Source organism: Channa argus, chromosome 23, assembly GCF_033026475.1.
Source record: "Channa argus isolate prfri chromosome 23, Channa argus male v1.0, whole genome shotgun sequence".
NCBI lineage: Eukaryota > Metazoa > Chordata > Actinopteri > Anabantiformes > Channidae > Channa > Channa argus.
In genome coordinates this window covers 4,480,615-4,498,534 of record NC_090219.1, presented here as the reverse complement: position 1 = coordinate 4,498,534, position 17,920 = coordinate 4,480,615, and the positions used below count along the sequence as shown (strand labels likewise).

General features: G+C 42.4%; 1 protein-coding gene across 3 annotated transcripts in view; it reads left to right on the top strand.

Moving 5' to 3' along the window:
* nrp2a (neuropilin 2a) overlaps window positions 1-17,052 on the top strand; it is a 57,983-nt gene extending 40,931 nt beyond the window's left edge. Inside the window, exons 12-18 of one of the 3 annotated variants that reach the window (XR_010912209.1) lie at window positions 3,578-3,658; window positions 3,855-3,959; window positions 7,017-7,282; window positions 7,912-8,008; window positions 9,706-9,738; window positions 11,615-14,043; window positions 14,473-14,506. Coding sequence is in view for 2 of the 3 variants with exons in the window: in XM_067493237.1 (XP_067349338.1) it covers window positions 3,578-3,658; window positions 3,855-3,959; window positions 7,017-7,282; window positions 7,912-8,008; window positions 9,706-9,738; window positions 14,473-14,535; window positions 14,655-14,959 (950 nt within the window). In the remaining variant the exon portion in view is untranslated. Of the gene's footprint in view, window positions 1-3,577; window positions 3,659-3,854; window positions 3,960-7,016; window positions 7,283-7,911; window positions 8,009-9,705; window positions 9,739-11,614; window positions 14,044-14,472; window positions 14,536-14,654 lie in introns of those variants that run through there. The other 2 variants (XM_067493237.1, XM_067493238.1) reach the window with 2 other exon arrangements.
* Window positions 17,053-17,920: the final 868 nt, after the last annotated feature.

Sequence of the window (17,920 nt, the reverse complement as noted above, 5' to 3'; positions counted from 1 at the left end):
TCAGCAGGAATACTGGACTACCGCTGACATCCTGTAAATCATTACTTCCCCTTCCACTCAAGCTATTCACTTCTCTCTGCCCTGTCCTCAGTAAGCCGTCTATTGCCGTCTTCCCTATTTATTTTACATAGCAGAACATAGCAGCACCTATCACTAGAAGCCATACAAGGTCTTTCTCCGCAATCCTACACATGGCTGCATTTTTTTCCTATCCCACCCTGAGGCCCAGTGCGTGGGTCTATAAATGTTTTTGTTCTTTTTTCATTTCCATGCCTCCATTCCTTTCCTCTCCTCCCCTTCTCCCCTGTTACTCATCACTTGCATCTCTTTTCCACTGCTGTTGGTCCTGACTTCTTTCGTTTCCCCTGTTTCATGCTCAGCTGTCTCACACACACAGAGCTGCTCCAATGATGTGCTCCAAATATGAAAAATGTATGAGCTCAGGTAGGAAATTTTAGAGACCCAGCTGTAAAAAAATAGGATCATCTCCTTCTTTCTCCAGGTAGGATCATTTTAGTCTTATGAGCACTGTGTACTGAGCACTGTAATGCAAACCTTAGGTGTCTTAGTTTCACAGTGGATTTCTGGTTCCTTCATAGTGCCAATAAATATATTTGAACACTTCATAAAATGATGACCAGTTTAAACAATCAACTGTTATATATATATATATATATATATATATATATATATATATATATATATATATATTAAAGCTATATATTAAAGTTTCACCATTATCATAATATCCCATACTTTTGGACAGTCTGTGTGTGTGTGTGTGTGTGCGTGTGTGTGTGTGTGTGTGGACCTTGATTTTAGCGCTTAACACCACATATCAAGCAATGGCTACTCATCTTTCCTATCGTTCTTTTGGGTGTGTGCGTGTGCACAGTGTTGTGTGTGTGTGTAGCCAGGACTGCCAAGCAGAGATTTACAGAAAGGCTTTCTACATAATTGAAGTTTTTTTTATTTCTCTTTGACATATTGCTGAGTCAGACTGTTTGGGAATGGGCAATGTCTTTTATGCAGTAAGGGTTGGCCATTGCTATCCTGTAAACGTGTGTGTTTTTGGTGTCTGTGTATATTGAAAAACACATTTGTAAAAGTATTGATCTGAGTGTGTGTCTACATAGATTTGTGTAAGCATGTGTGTATGCATAGGCGTCTCCATTATCTATGCCAGCAGTTCCCTTGAGTCCAGTTGTAAGTGTTGGTGTCTCATCCTGCGCATGATTATGACTTGCATCATCACATGCAGCAGTAGACACATTATGTAAGACAACACTGTGCTGCAGAGGGACTTTTCCTGCATTACAAGGCCCTCTACTGCACGTATACATGCCTGCCTGTGCACACATGGTTGTCCTCATGCTACTCTGGCATAGTCCACATACACATCAAGGACATGGCTAGGGGCAAGGTAGGCAGGTCATATACATTCACACAGATTTTCTTTTTGTCTGACATACACATAAGCACCAACACAAATGCAAAAGCTGGTCCCATTGCCCCTAACACTTCTGTCACACCCTGGAAAGGTCAGCACATTTACACTGTGACAAGGCCTGACCTTTGAAGGCATAGAGTGCTCAGGAGCTGGATAGAATCTTAATGGACTAGACTGTGTGTTTATATGTGTTTAGTTGTACTTGCACGTGTGTGTGTGTGTGTGTGTGTGTGTGTGTGTGTGTGTGTGTGTGTGTGTGTGTGTGTGTGTGTGTGTGTGTGTTTTGGCACCGAGGTAATGTTCAGGCATTCGGTATATTTTTACGCCTGGTCCTAAGACTTAACTGGAGGACTTAAAGGTTAGACTAGAATAAAAAGGTAACAAAGGCTAAGACAAACAAGAGGAGTGAGCACAAGAGACAGAATAAAAAGTAGAAGAGGCAACAAGAGATGGTCTTGCATTTGAAACTCTGCAGGAAGAGAGATTTGAGAAAGATGCTTACATTTCTTGCCCTACCTTCCCGGTGGGTCGAGCAGTGATAAGATTCTTATTAGGTAGCTAATGACTGGTATAAAGGACATGACATTAACGTTGGGTTAATGTCAGAAGCCATCACCAGCTGTGGCCGGCCCTTTCATGTCTGCCATTTCTCCAGCTGTGGCACCGTCGTGCTCAATTCCACAGGAAGTCCCTTAAAGCGGATCAATTGTGTATCATGCCGCGTTGTTTCCCTTAGTGCCTTTCATAATTTTTAAATGATAGTTTAGTAATGGAAAAAGAGACAAATGAATTGTGGGAGTATTGCCATAAATGGTGTTCAGCAAGTTAACTATGTGACTATAAGCATTTGTTGCTTTACTTTACCAACTGATGAGTTTTACATGAGATCATTGATTTTCTATGCCTCAGAGAAGGTTGTAGAGGCTGGGAGATCTAACAAAGAATTTGGAAATTTATTATGCTTGAAAATGCAAATGCCCGTTTAAGTGAGTTAAATTAGTTAATATAGTGTAGTGAATTGTGACAAAAAATGCTGCAGCTCATTGTATAAACATGTTGATAGTGATTTTTTTCAGTGTTTATACAGACAGAAATTGAGAAGAAATGCTAATTGCAGTTTATTGCTATGATGATTCACATGAACCAAGACCTGACCCAAACTGTGTAAACTCCTGTAACACACCAGGGTTCACCCATCTGCTCCTAATAACACACTGCTTTCTCCCACTTTACATTCCAGCTGCAGTCTGTTCAACATGTGTCTGTTTGTGAGCACATGTGATGTTTGTGAGCACATGTGATGTTGATGATTTTACTGAGTTAATCAGAGCTTATTTAGGACTTTTGTGTGTTGTTTTTCCTTCTTTGTGATATATGTGCATTTAAATATGTGTTAAGGGCAGAGAGAAAATCATGCATTTCACTTTGTTTATTCCTTCTTTATCCTATCACGCATGAGTTATAGAGTAAAGGAGACACATGCATGATAGCTCACACATGCAAAAGAAAACAGAGTAGGAGATGGTGTGTGTGTGTGCCCTTTTTCCTCCCTGACAGCCAGTGAGTGGTCCTAGAGTGTGATCATCCTGTCCAAGGTCGAGGGGAGTTTGTTAGACACATCCATCCATAAGCTTGCATCTGTGTGTGTATAAGCGTGTGTGTGTGTGTGTGTGTGTGTGTGTGTGTGTGCGCATAGTGTTCCTGTAAATTTGAGTCAGTGTGTGTCTTAGACAGATACTGACGCCTGAGCACCCAGACACAACATGACAGGGGCCCCTTTGGGTGCTCTAGGGTTATCTGTGCCTGCCTCTGCCTGTTTCTGACAGGTTATGGAGTTGGGTTTGGACAAAGACCTTTCACTCTTTCAGTTTCAGTTTGAGGTGCACTTTAATTGATCCTTAACAGGACACTGAGACATGATGTTTACAGTATATGCTGAATATCATTTCCTCTCCCATCTGTACTTACGGAGGCTATCTACATGATACAAAGGGAAAAATTCCACATGAATAACGTCTTAAGGAAACATGAAGTAGTTAATGTGTCCTTTGTTTGTTGATGTAATGTCTGAGGATTGTGTCATACTACCACCTTTTGAACTGGGCTTTTTTCTGTTTGTTTCTGTAGAAATCTCCACACCAGCAGACACCGCCACACCAACTCTGCCTGTCGACGTTGAAACCGCCACCGTCCCCATTACAACCACAGGTGAGACCAGGCAACAAAGTGTTTTACATCAAAGCTAACAAAATGTTAGATTAATGGTGTTATTAGGAAGCTGTAATAGCAAAGATGAAAGCCTTTGAAAGGGCTGTATTATGTAGAGCTTCTGTGAACTTATCAAATGATTCTCTTTTCTCCCTCTTACTGTCTTTTTCTTCCTCGTGGCTTTTCACCTCTACAGTAGCCACCTCTCCCCCATCGGACAGCGTGTGCGACTTTGACCATGGCCTTTGTGGTTGGACACATGACCCCAATGCTCCTCTATACTGGTCTCTGCACAGCCACGGTGAGTGTACTCATCAGTCTTGTGAAGATTCTGACTCACTGCAGCTGTCTGGTTATCGCAGTGATTCACAGCTGCTTCAGGGAGCTTCCATTTCTCTCTAACTTGCAAGCAGTGGATGGACAGTGTCCTGCAGATGCTGCCTTGAAACAGTTTAAACATGGTGTGACATATAAGTCTGAAAGATTTAATGAAATGCAGTTAGCAGCCTAGGTTGACGGTGGACAGTATCAGTTTCAGCTTCTTTAAGCATCAATGTTTTGCGCAGAGCTTTTATGTATGCATCTGCAAGGGGAATTTCATTTCCGTGCAGAAAATTGACAAGCACAAATGCAATAAGTTTATTTTATCAACTTCAGTGAGTCTAGACAAGGCACTGTTTTTATAATTAAATAGAGTCATTCTCCTTGTGCATCTTCATTGAGTTCTTTTTCAATTTGATTAAAATAATTCCTTAAATTGAAAGCAATCTTTTTTATAGCAGCAACATTGTCTGCCAGTCAAACTGCTCTTTCTGAGCAAATGAAAGTGAAAATAAATAGAGAAAGTCAGAAAGAAACAGACACCACCAGCATTAACATACAGCTTCACATGTCACATACACCGGTTCACTGTCTGCCCATCTCCGTGTGTCAAAATGTGACATCTCAGCAGGAAGGGGTTAGGTCTCACTAGCTCCAATTAGGTTCCGTGCAGGAGACTCCATATTCGAGCAATTATTGCCATTCCTTACTGTCCCTTCATTACTTCAGCCATATCCCAAGTACTGGATTGGACTTGAGCAAATCTTCATTAAAAAGTAAGCATTTCTCCACCTGGACAGTATTTAACTAAAGGTTCATCACCCCAACACACCACTTCTTTTTTTTGTCAGATTTCTGATGTCACCACGGTCATGTTCAGCAGGTCGACAGATCTCATAGCAAACACAGAAATTTACCTGAAGCATGAACTATTTAGGTCATAACAGCCTTTGACAGGGGGGTTCAAAGCAGCTTTTTTCATCATGGCAGGATTGGAAAAGGTTGCTTAGATTAGTCTGGTTGGGCCTTTCATCTATGGAGTATCATTTCCAGCCTTTTGACACGCTACGCCAGCCTTTGATTTTCCGGCTGATGTCGAAGGTCACAAATCCCAAGCCAACACAGGATCATTATTTCACCACTATCAAATCACTGTTTAATCCACTATAGAATTATTTTTTCTCATGTGACCCGGAAACTGACTTCTACCCACCTATGGGCCTCAGTTAGTGAAACCAGAAGTAAAGCACAGAGGTGGAATTAGCCAACATATACAGTTGTATTATTTGTAAAATGTGCTAACTAGGCATCGTAGATGGTCTCCTTGTGTGCTTTTCACTGCAGGATACTACTGTGAAATGGATTAATAATGCTCTGTTGTGCTGTGTAAAGTGAGGCAGTCTCGATTATGAGCTGTCTGGTGAACAAGAGGCACAACAATGGGGGGTTCACTGCAAGACACCATGCTTCGACACAAGGCAGATGGAAGAGGCTTCGGCACACACATTAAAATGAGTGATAAAACACCTTGCAGAGTTACAAATATGTTTCACTCACACATCCGCTCTAGGTACACATACACAAACACCCCACCAATGTTGAGCAGAGTAGAGTACACAAAGTACACACACACACAGATTCATTCCAGAGCTGCAAAGGGCCAAGGGACAAACTGTCACACACAATGTCTGAAGTGTCACACACAGGCGAGTCTGGGCGTATGGCGAGCAGAGGGGAGCTGTCAAGTCGGACGAAGATCCGTGCCTCCAGATACTGCTTGTCTGATCTGCTGGAAAGACCACATACACAAATACACACATACATACACACACCAAAGGTTATCAACCCAGTCACTCAATAACTTGATCGTGGCTACGGTAAAAACATACATCTTAGTGGATGCTATTGTAAGTTGCTTTGGTTAAGGGACAAAAGTGTTAAAAGATGGACTTTATATTTTTACTGTGATACAAAAAAGACACATTCCGATTCTGGAAATATGCACTCTGCTTTGTTTCAAACCACTTTCTTTTGACTGTAAAACAAAAAAGCTGTAGTTGATCTGATACACTCACAATTCTGTTTATCATCAAGCAGGTGACTTCATCTTCAGATTGTTGATAATGGACATTTTCCCACGGGGCCCACTTAAGAAACTTTTCACCAGACGCCTCATTGAGTCACTCTCTTACACATACATTGGCACAAACAAGCAGTCTCTTTGTGTCTCATGCACACTCTCATTCATAAAGTAGGCTCACCAATATTTCCCCCTCACAATAGAATTTGTTTCGACATCCAATTTGGAAATAAACATCCTTTAGTTTAAACAAATGGAGCAGGGGGATTTTTTTTTTTCACCTTTCCGTTAAGTCATTTACCTTAAAGGGAATAAAGAGAAATAAGGCCCTAAGGGTCTTGGCTGTAGTTCTGGTAGCAGTGCATGTTCAACTGATGCTCTCACTTGGTCTATTCTTCTGTGTGTTTATGTTGTGTGTCATATCCCTATTGTTTGGTGTGACTATTGTGAAGTGGTTATTCCATTCCTGTTAGCAAGTAGTTATTAATTTCTTTTTGAGTCATGTTGGCAATCTACAACTGTGTGAAAACACATTATATACATGTCGTTGGAGATACATGTGTGTTTTTGTGTGGATATAGATAAATAGCGATATTGGTATATAAACATACTTTATATGTGTGTGTTCATGTGTACATCTGTCTGAATATGTAAATAGTGGTGATTAATGATAAATTTATGACTGTACACAAACACCTACACACACGGTATGTTTGTGCTCCATTTGTGCCCAGCAAACCCATTTCAACAGCATCAATTTAGAACAAGTCTTCACAGTCTTTCAACATACCTTGTATTCACTTGAAATTCACTTGTTGCTGTGAAATTTGGTGTCAACAATTTCTACTTATCACCTGCACCAGTGATTCAGTTTATCCAGCTGAGTAAAGAATTTTTAAATATGGGTAAAAACATCCATAAAATAATCTCTTCTCAACATATCTCACTGTCTTCTAGAACTCAACAGCTATCTGTACATGGATGCCAGCCTTAAGACAGAGCAGCAACGAGCCCGGCTTGTAAGCCCCGTGGTGGCAGCTGAAACCGGGCCCTTGTGCCTGCTTTTCTCCTACCAGCTGTGGGGGGAAGCCCAGGGCCAGTTAAAGGTCCTGCTACGCGATGCCCAAAACGAGGAGACGCTCCTTTGGACACTGAAAGACGACCAGGGCCCTGTCTGGAAGGAGGGTCGCACCATTCTGCCTCGCTCCCCTAAGGACTTCCAGGTAATAAACCCAAATTTTTAACTAAAATAAAAATCTTTATTTGCAGGAGAACTCTTATTAACAATAATATAATAGGCATCAGATTTCTGGCCAATATTAGCGAGCTATATTGAAGTATGTCTGCTTGATGGGTATCTGGGTCAGACTTTGTATTGTGTAACTTTATATAACTTTGTATTGTATTAGTTTTTCTTTAAGAGAGTTCATGTCAGATCATATGAGAGCACCAGTTTTAACTTCTCTGTCACCTTGGGCCAGGTTCGCCTTTAAATAAAGCTAAAGTAAGCCATAATGTCTCTATTGGCTGCATGATTGTTTGGGGATCTCTGTGCATTTGTCAGACACATCACAAGCAATTAATGTTTTTATAAAAAGTAAGTTGAAGAAACTTGCATAGAAGGGGAGGATGATTGCAAGTGTGGTGTGCAACTTTGAAATCACAAGCACCACATTAAGTTTTTATCCTCGTTCTCATCCTCCTCCTCCTCCTACTTGTCCCCATTCTCAACTTGCCTCCACCCCTCTGCGCCCCCTTGCCTTCATCCTGTCTCTGTCTTGCTCTTCCTCCTCTCCTTTTTCAATTTATCCTTCCTCCTCTTCCTCTTCCTCCCTTGTTTTGGCTGAGTTAGGTTGTGATGGAGGGTTTTTTTGTGCACGGCACCAGAGGACACATCTGGATAGACAACATCCACATGAGCTCGAGCACCCCTCTGAAGGAGTGCACACGTAAGTCACACAGAATTGCACTCACTATACACATACTTTTTGAGAATATCACATCCATGCATTTTTAAGAACAACTCTTTGACATTAGAAAGACAGATATTATTTATTTACTTTTTTTATCATCAGTTTGCCAAACATTTCTGGAGGACTAACGAAAAAAAAAAATGCAGACAAACACACACATACACAACACACGCATCTGTGACCTGCTCATCCTCTGTCAACACAACCATGTCCTCGTCATCTTGCCTTCCATCAATTTGGCATTCCCTTTTTGTATTTTCCAGCTCCTTCACTTTTAGCCTTTATGTCTTTAAATAGTGACACACATAAAATGATAAACACTACCCCCCCACTCCCTCACCCTGCCATCCCAGTTTCGGAGACAGCCTCTCCTGCAAAGGGCCCACCGAATACCGAGATGAAAGGAGGTACGAGAGGGAGGGACAGCGTTTACTCTTCGAAAAAAGAAAAGAAAAGAAGAATAGGAAAACTAGGCCATAAACGCCCCGTGGGCACCGACGATGCTAATCTATGTTTCATTAGATTTCTCTTCCTCTCTTTTTTCCTCTCACTCTCTCTCTTGCACTCACTCCTTTGCCGTATTTGTAAACAGAGCTTTTCCCGAGCCGTCAAAGGGAATTACTAGACAGGCTGTTTCCCAAGCAAGATTCTGGGCGCCTGGTGTGAGCCGAGCATCAGTGTAGCCTCCTTAATCTGGCCCAAGCAGGGGCTTTGGAGAGGGTCTTAAACAGATCAGAGACCAAGCTGGGAGTTCAGAGCCAAAAACCTGCCGTCATCGCTCCTGACTGACGTCCAGTGTGCTTTGGAGCTGGACCACAGTGAGAAGCAGGCAAAGTGTATTTGAGGGAAAGTGCGTGTGTATGTATTTTGTGTGTTATGTGCCTAAATTGTGGCAAACACTTCTGTTTGTGTGTTTTTGCCTGTTTTGTGTTGCATCAGTCATTCATTTTATGCCACTAAGCGTGTGTGTGTTTCAAAAAAGTCTTGAGAGAGTTGAAGTAGCACAGCAGCTTGGAAGGAAAAAATGACAGCCTCCCCCTCTTCCTCCATGCTGCTGTGCTTCCTCTTTCCTCTCTTCCCTCAATTCCTTTGCTACTCCCAGAGCGCGCTGGGATGTCGCTTATCACCCAACGCAGTTGAGTTTTTCACAGTACGTTGGCGTTCCCGCCAAAAGGCGCCAGGTCCCAAGTCGGTTTCCCTCTTTCTTTCACCCACCATACACTATCTAACAAACACTGAGACATAAACCCCAGTTCTTTGTGTTTACATTCCAGGCAATCAAAGTGAAGGTTCTGCTCTGTGCATTCGCAGCAAGCCAAAACCCTCAGCCCGCTCCAGTTTAACTGGACTCAACAGATAAACAACTTGAACTTTGCAATCATGGACACGTGTGCAAACACTATATACTCAGCACGGCCTCACTCAAATCCCAAACTGCTATAACATACTCGATTTAAAATTGGATTCAAGCAAAGGGGCTGATAAAATGCTATAATTCATGTGAGCTATCTGAGGTATTAACTTTAATTTCCTCAGGAGGAGTTTGATAGTCTTGTGACATTTGTGTGACATTTGGCTGACTTTTAACTCATATTTAAAGTTATCTAAAAGTTCTTTCTCTCTCTTTCTGTTCCTCTCTTCATGTCTGCCTACCTCTCTCTCTGCCCTTGCAGAACCCTTTGCAGCTTTTTCTCCTGAAAATCCGGGTGAGTTTCACTTTGGTGTGATGTCACTTTCTCTCTGGTCTTGCTTCCTGCCCGTTGGTATGCACTAGCCTGGGTTTTTTTGCTTAGTGGCACTACAGTTTCTCAGCCGCAAAATAGTCGGCCCAACCGGACTTTACCAGATGACACAGAGGCTGAGCGGGCTAGAGCTCTGTGATTTCAGATTGATAAAACTGCTTCTTTTTTAAAACTATTGCATCAGCAGCAGCATGTAGACATCACCAAATAAATACTAAACGCCTTGCTAAAATCTAAAATACAACATTTGCAAATACAAAATGAGTTTTGTCAAACTCTTTACTAAGTTGGAAAACAGATTATTTTCAGTGCTGTATTGGTGTGAATTGGTTTTACCTTGTCAGTCTCAGTGGAAACAACGGATTAGTCTCACAAGAGCCAACTCTGTGTGCAAGGCAAGCTAAATCAAGCACACGCCATGGAGTCAGATATTTGAAAAGAGCTACATATTCTCATTTCTAGGCTGCTTGGTGCAGCCTGAAGGGTTTTAAATAACTGTCTGCCTCATGAAAAATATTTAGAGCATCCTGAGGGACTCTATGAGATTGATGTTATTGTTTTGGCATCTCATAATGTCTTCCAATAAGATAAGAGCTTGGCGGTTTCTGTGCGAATGTGATGTGTGTGCACTTCTTCGACTTTTCTACTCCTAACACAGAGTCACAAACCCTTGACAAACATGCACAAACACACACAAATAATATCACCACACACACCAGTGTCCCCAGTGAAAAGCAATCAGATAGAGTGACTGAGCAGAAGCAAGCACTGGTGTCTCTCTCCTCTCCCTAACTCAGCCCTGTCTAATGAGTGTGGGCCGTGTGAAGTAGCAGGAACACGCACCATTTCCCTCTGTAATTATGTGACACAGTCCAAAATCAGGATGTATTCAGCTCTGCTTCACTTTCACTAGTTCAATGTGACATTCTCTCAGTCTTACAGCTCTCCACTTCAAGTTTTAATGGTACATGTGGGCTCTATTTTGTAGTTTTTCAGTGTCTTTCAGGGTTTGCTTTTGCATAGCGGCCTTGAGTAGTCATGGTAGTCAACCTTCTTGGAAGGTTGTTAGTTGATTCTTACCAAGAATTGGAGAAGGGGGTTCAAGCCAGGGGCAGCATTATAGAGGATCTGTGAAGATAGTCTCCAAGGAGACAGCGCTTGGCTTGAGGAGGAGAGGACTGGCCAGGAGGCTGATGCATGAGAAAAAAGGAAAATGAAAACCCAAGAACAGAGAACAGGATAAATTATGTACTCAAAACAAATCTGCCAACTTGAGCCAGCTAAATAACAAATCCCAATCCAATATCTGCACAGAGAGAGCACTGGAACATTGGATTCCCATGTGGTGTCAGACTGATTCTTGCATGGTTCTGAGACTTTATCAAGGGGCTGTTTTTTACTTCTCGTGCCAGTGCAAAACAGGAAGAGGAACCATAATTCAATGTGTGTGGGTGCTTTTATAACTAATTATTTTGGCTTTTGTTTCACACCAAGTCATTCCCCTGGAGCTTTGAAAAACATTAATTTTATTGCATTTGATTGGATCAAATATTGCACTGATTTCAAACCAAATCTCTTGATGATCTTGGTGTGAAAATATGTCCTCCAACTGCAACTCAAGCTACATAAAAAATGGATGCAATTTATTTTCTTTGTTTTTATGGGGCCTTGGAGATTTATTTTGTTTTTGCAACTGGCATGCTTGTGCATGCTCATGTGAGGCGCACGCCTGCTGTTCGTATAAAGATCAATAGGGATAGAAAATAGAATTAAATGTAGAACATAAACAAGTGCCACTCCTCTTTTCCCGCTGGCCAATTATTCTGTATTTCTCCACCAGGGGGAGGCGTTCCTGTGCCTCCCTTGCCCATCCACTGGCATTACATTATGGCCGCTGGGGGCGCCCTCCTTCTCCTGGCGGTGGCCATCTTGGTCAGAGCCCTCTGTTGCTGTCGACAACACCTGGCCACCAAGAAGAGCCAGCTGTCAGTGGCCTATCACAGCTCCTCGCAGTGCTTCCAGTATTCTAACTGGTCCTCCAGTATGGCCGCCCCAGGGGTGGAGCCAGTCCTGACAGTGAGGTTGGACAGCCGGGACAGACACCGTACCCTCTGCTGAAAAGAAGCATTAGCCATTGTGTTTTGTAAAGCAGGATCCCAGCTCGTGATGGAACCCCTCCCTCCTTTAGCTTACAGTTGCAAGGGTGATGATGACACAAGACATTGTCTTTAACTACCAACAAGGGAAAATTTGCAAAGAAACACTGCTCTCTGACTCTAATGGATGTAGCTTTGGTAGCTGTTTTCATCATTGTTCCATTAAGGTGTTTTCTGTTGACATTTCCCAATATGCTGCTCCTGGTGAGAAGACTGAAGTCTGAGTTATTTATCTGAATAACTTGTTTTAGACCATTGAGTGCTGTCTGGCTCCTCATAACCCCAATGGTCCTCCTGGAATGACCCCAGCATCGACATAGACACAGACATTTGTGTGCCGGGAAAAGGAGGGGTCAAGCCGGTTCCGCTGTGAGAGCCAACCAGAGCTGCCAAACCACAGGCTAAAACAAGACCCCAGAGACACAAGGAGCTCTGCAGTGCTGAGACAGAGAGCAGAAAACTGTTAGGCTGAGAGGCATTCAGTGTGCTAGCTGTGGAAATGATCTGGCAAGCCCCAGAAAAAAAAAAGCTCTGGGTATCTCTATAATAACAACATAAGATAGCTATGATATGAGTTGTACCAATTGTGGGGGTGTTGTACAAGAGGAGAAAAAGAGCATGTGCACATTTAAAAACAAAGGAATGCAAATCCATCATACTTAAAGCCCTGCATCACAAATGGAGATAACCAGCTCTTTTGATTGAACGTCTTGTCTTCTCCTGATAAAGGCATCAGTCAGTGATGGATGCAGCCTTCTTCAGTGTTTAGTGTTTCATCTTGATTCTCTGTCGTAATAAAGCACGTTGTTCCACTCCCATTTATGCTCCATACCACCCAGTCCCCCTGTTTCTCCGTGTCTTTGAGCGGCCCAGATGACAGCCATGCCGAGCCAAGCCTTGTTGTGTTTTCAGTATGAATATGTGCTTGTTGTTTTTAGGGTTGTAAATAGACACAGCTGTCTGCCATCGCCACTTCATTCTTGATTTATAGTCCTACAAATCCCACAATGCCGCTGTACCAGCTGGAAGCCATAAGTGCAGTGTTTTGCTGTATATTTGCACCCTTGAGAAGGATCCAAGACATTATGAAATCCAGAGCAGAGCTCCAGCTATTGATAGTTCTTCCTTTAGTGACATTTGATGCCAAAACTGGAAATTAACATAAACATATTTAATATATCTGCGATCTAAAAGCATATTTTAATTTTAAATTTCTCAAAACTTTCTGATACACAAACTGGCACCAATCTTTCTCTCATCGGTTGGTACAGAGGTGGTGAGATTTGACACAAGCTCAGTTTAACACCCTGGATTGAACCAAATTGAGGTCTTCACTCTGTGGCTTAACAGGGCGTGCTTTCGTGATCTGTCACAGCAACGAAAATCCATCACTTACTAGCCCACAGCTCAACAGAAGGCTATTCAATTTGTTGCCACAATTGAGAAGCTGCACTTTTTTCTCCAGAATGAAAAAACTTGTTTTTTGGCACACTCTCACTTTGTGCTCTTAAATCAACTTGGAGAGGAGGGATTGGACACCCTACTTGGTCCATCTCAACACCATTACTCTACAAGCCTCTAATAGTAGTAATTAGTTAATGGACAGATAACATTTATTAAGGCTGCGGTAAGCACTTTTCCCTCTCATCTACCGCACCTTTGTCGCCCAATCCGCTGCCAACTTCAGTTGCCCTGGAAACAGCATTAATAATGCCATTGGCCATCAAAGACCTCCAGATCTATACTTACGCCTTGCCAAGCAGTTACTCCCACTGCTGAATGAATGCCAAGAGCAGCGAGTGCACTCTGTTACACACATACACAAAAAGTGAAAAGAAAACTCATCTAAAGTACACTTGAGCTATTGGGCTCCACTAAAGTGCTGCAGCCACTGCTAGTTTTACCACACTTGTAATCTTCCCATTCAGCCGTTCACATACATGTCAATTTTCAGTTCACATTGCCTGGCAGTGCCGTGAAGCTTACTGAATGGAAAGTCTCACCGTCACAAGTACTACTTAAATGTTGAAATATGTTGCCATAAGTGTTTTTCTTTTCTTTCTCTTAAAGGTGACTATGACAGTGTCTATGATTTTACCAGTGATAATCATGGGTAATGGTAATTACGTTTGCATCTTCAAACACATGGAATGAACAGTCTTATACCATCAGTATCTTATGTGATGACTGTGTGTTTGACAAGAATGTATCATAATGATCTTTCTCTATTAATAAAGTCATATTTTTCTAATATTCCAGGACTTATGTGTGTGTGAATAGATGCAGCATTTCCGAATTATCAAAATTAGGAGCAGAAAATGTGAACCTTAAAAAAAAAATCCCAAAGTTTTGCACTGCAAACATGAGCTGATGACTGTTGTTGCTGCTGATGCTGATGAGAAATTTTCCATTAAACAGTCTGACTAAAGTACCAATATGTTGCCACCTGGATAAGAGTTAGTGAACCTCTGCTGTGTAAACAAAAATGTGTAGAATTGGCTTAATGCTCAAAAGCAGTGTTTCCTCTGCTTCTCCCTGACAGTTAAAAAACCCAATGAATTTGGAGACGGGCGACTTTTCAGTGGCAGAAACCCACTAGGTGGAGGTAAGGCAGTAGCCATGATGATTTCTTTAAGCCTCACTTTTCAAGAAAATGTAAGTATTTTGTTATCAAATTAACTTTGTTTTTCTCAAATAATTCTCCACTTCCTTTTTTTGTCACAGTTTTACAATTTCCCGAGTGGAACACAGCATCTCCATCATCTGAGCCTCCAGTGACACGTGTCTCTGAGAAGGACAACTCGTGGCTCTACACGCTGGACCCCATACTGGTCACCATCATTGTCATGAGCTCCCTGGGCGTGCTGCTTGGGGCAGTGTGCACCGGCCTCCTCCTGTACTGCCCCTGCTCCTTCGGCAGCCTGTCGTCACGCTCCTCAACTACCCTGGAGAACTACAACTTCGAACTGTATGACGGCCTCAAGCACAAGGTCAAACTGAACCAACAGCGCTGCTGCACCGAGGCGTGAGAGAGGAAACAAAACAAAGGGACAAGAGCGAGAGACAGCAGTTTTGTGAAAACCTCTCACTATTTCATTTCCTCCAGTTCACTTTAGTTTCAGTTTACTCCCTCAGTGGTGCAGATTCCTGGACATGTGGACAATAAAAATGCCACTTACAACGTCAGATGACAACTTGTTTGCTGTTTGGAAAACATGGCAATGTCCAGTGTTTGGTAGTTTCTCTGGTAAGAGAACAAATGAGGGACAGACTGGGGTTACCCATCCATTGTGGGGATGCTGGGCCTCGAAAAAATAAATATTTACACATATCAACTACAGATTCCTGCTCCACCAAAAGAGAACTGTTTCCAAATGGATCATAAAATTTGTAAGAGTTCTAGTTTTGAAACTGGATCCTGTAAGCTACACGTACTGAGTCAGAACACATTGTGTTGGAAAGGTGGTAGGTTAGGAACGTGCTTAGAAAGCGTCTTTTATGATCACGTGTGAACACAGTGGCCTAGAACTTAGCTCTTTTGTGTGGCCCAATGGCTTTTTTTGTTCCATTGTAGACTGCTACCTATCAGCCTCAGTTATCCTTCTAGTTCCTGACAGTCTGTGGTATTTTTAGTCACTGACGTCCCTTGAGTTTGTCTTTCTGCTCGGTCCTACTCTTTCTGTTTAATGTTTTCGTTCAGGCATGTTGCCAGTCAGTGATGGCAGATAAGCAGAAAAAAGGGACAGCGAAAGTGTATGTGTGTGTAGAGTTGGTGGTGGGGGGGGTATTTTAGCACATTCTTTCGATGACAGAGAGAGTTATTGTAAGATACAGTTGTTGGAGACTGTTGTTACTGGTTCCTGTCAAACTGAAGGTTATGTTTACATTGTGGTTAATGGGAAAGGTCAAGGATCTTTGGTTGGTGCAACCTATGGATTGCTGGTAAGAGTAGAGACTGAAAACCACACAAGAAAGATGAACAGAGGGAGTGAAACTGAGTGACTGACAGAGCACTGAAATTCCCTGCTTCTCTCCCTTTCTCTCTCACACGGACAGTGTTGTCTCTGTGCAAAAACAAATGGGATCAAAAACAAATGCACAGCCAGGAGCTGCTTTCTCAATTGACTGACTCTGTGCCCAGATACAAACAAGCCTTAAAAGCAAAGTGTTCGCAGAAATGTTGCAAAAGGAACATTAAGGTGACACCTAGACAAGAGAGGAGGTGTCAGTCTTTCTCTCTTTTTAAATGTGGACCTCATAAGCCATGATTTAAAGGACCTAACCACCCCCCCCACCCCTTAACCCCAACACGGACATATACACACATGACACCACCGTCACCTCAACCTACATTGAGGGCCCATTTCTGAAGTTGGTTTATTGTCTTGTTTTGTTTTATTGTTTGTTCGTTTGTTGGGATTTATTTTTACTTTTTTAATGTCAGCCCTCGCACAGCCAGGCAGGCATATTTGGGACTGTTTTGAACCAATCAGAAAAGACTCACAAGCCATGAGATGGAGAGGGCGAGAGACCCTCCCATGCACATACACACATTGCTTCACTTGTATATACAGATGTATATACAAAATATGATCACATTCCCTCACTGTCAGAAACAGCTGACACACACACACACACACACACACACTCTGAGAGGCATTCAGGCTTAAAAATTAAGAAAACTATTGCTGCTTCCGAGAGACCCGAGTACATTAATGCCATGGATTCACCACACATTCACACATGCACGATATTTCATCTCATATATAGTACGGTCACCATGTGTACACACAGACAGACTTGCCGTCCCTCTCCTGTGAGGCCCGCTTCTTTGGACCCCACTGACTCTCTTCGAAGTGCCTTGGAGCCTCGGGGGTCCAGCTTGCCTTTGGAGCCGGAATCAGATACACTAATTTGACACTTAAACAGTGACAGTCACAGCACCCCCTTCTGCATGGGAGGACGAAACACATAAGAGGAAAGGAATCCCTCCTTTTTCACACTGTTCGGACTGCTGTTGTTGTTGTTTTAAAGGGGTCTTTGTACAGAAATGCTCTTTTTATGATTGTTATTATAATTATTGTTATGATTATTTAATAAAGGATTTATACCATACTGCTGACAGAGCTGGTAAGACTTTCTTACTCATGGAGACAACAAAATACTTTCTGTCCAATTACCCACAAACTCAATCGAAACCAAACTTTGGCTTTGAGTTACAAAAAGAACAAACACAAGGAATCTCTCTCTCTCTCTCTCTCTCTCTATCGCTCTCTCGCTCTCTTTTTGTGTCTGACACACACACATACATACATTATGTTGTGTTGTACGCCTGCTACACTTGGCCTCTAATCTCCACATGATGTCCCATTAGTCTGGACCTCTGGTGGCCCTCATTTAGGAGCTCCAACATCAAAGCTTTGAAGTGCCCAGCATCTTAGCCACACACACAGGCTCATACAGTACACATGCAATTACTCTGCTTCTCTTTAAAACAGCTTGCAGAGTCTCCCACACACGGTTCCATTTATCCACATAAGCTTTCTTCACCTAAATGCAAACCCTGTTAACAAGTACAGCACAGAGTTTCAGATCCAGAATGTGATATCTTTTATTCTTCGGGGTCACATGGATGTTTGTAATAAGGCCGCCAATGTGGTCCAAACTTTTGTGCAAAGGGAGCTTATGGTGCCTGTTACAGCCTTTGCTTGGAAGATAAATGAGACTGCTATAGTTAATGTAGCATTTCCAAGCTTGTGAGTACTCCTGCCATGTTCTTTCTTACTCTAATAGACTGTCACTGTAGCTTATTAATAAAGCAACATTAAACACAAGTTTGAACTGATGTGAAATGGAGCCTGTAGCACAGGTACCACATTATGAGGCACACAAAGCAGAAGGACACGTGTTGCCACTGCACAGCGGCGATGGCAGTGGCTGTTAGCATGCTCCGGTCCATGACATAACTGGCCAATTACCGTATCTGAAAA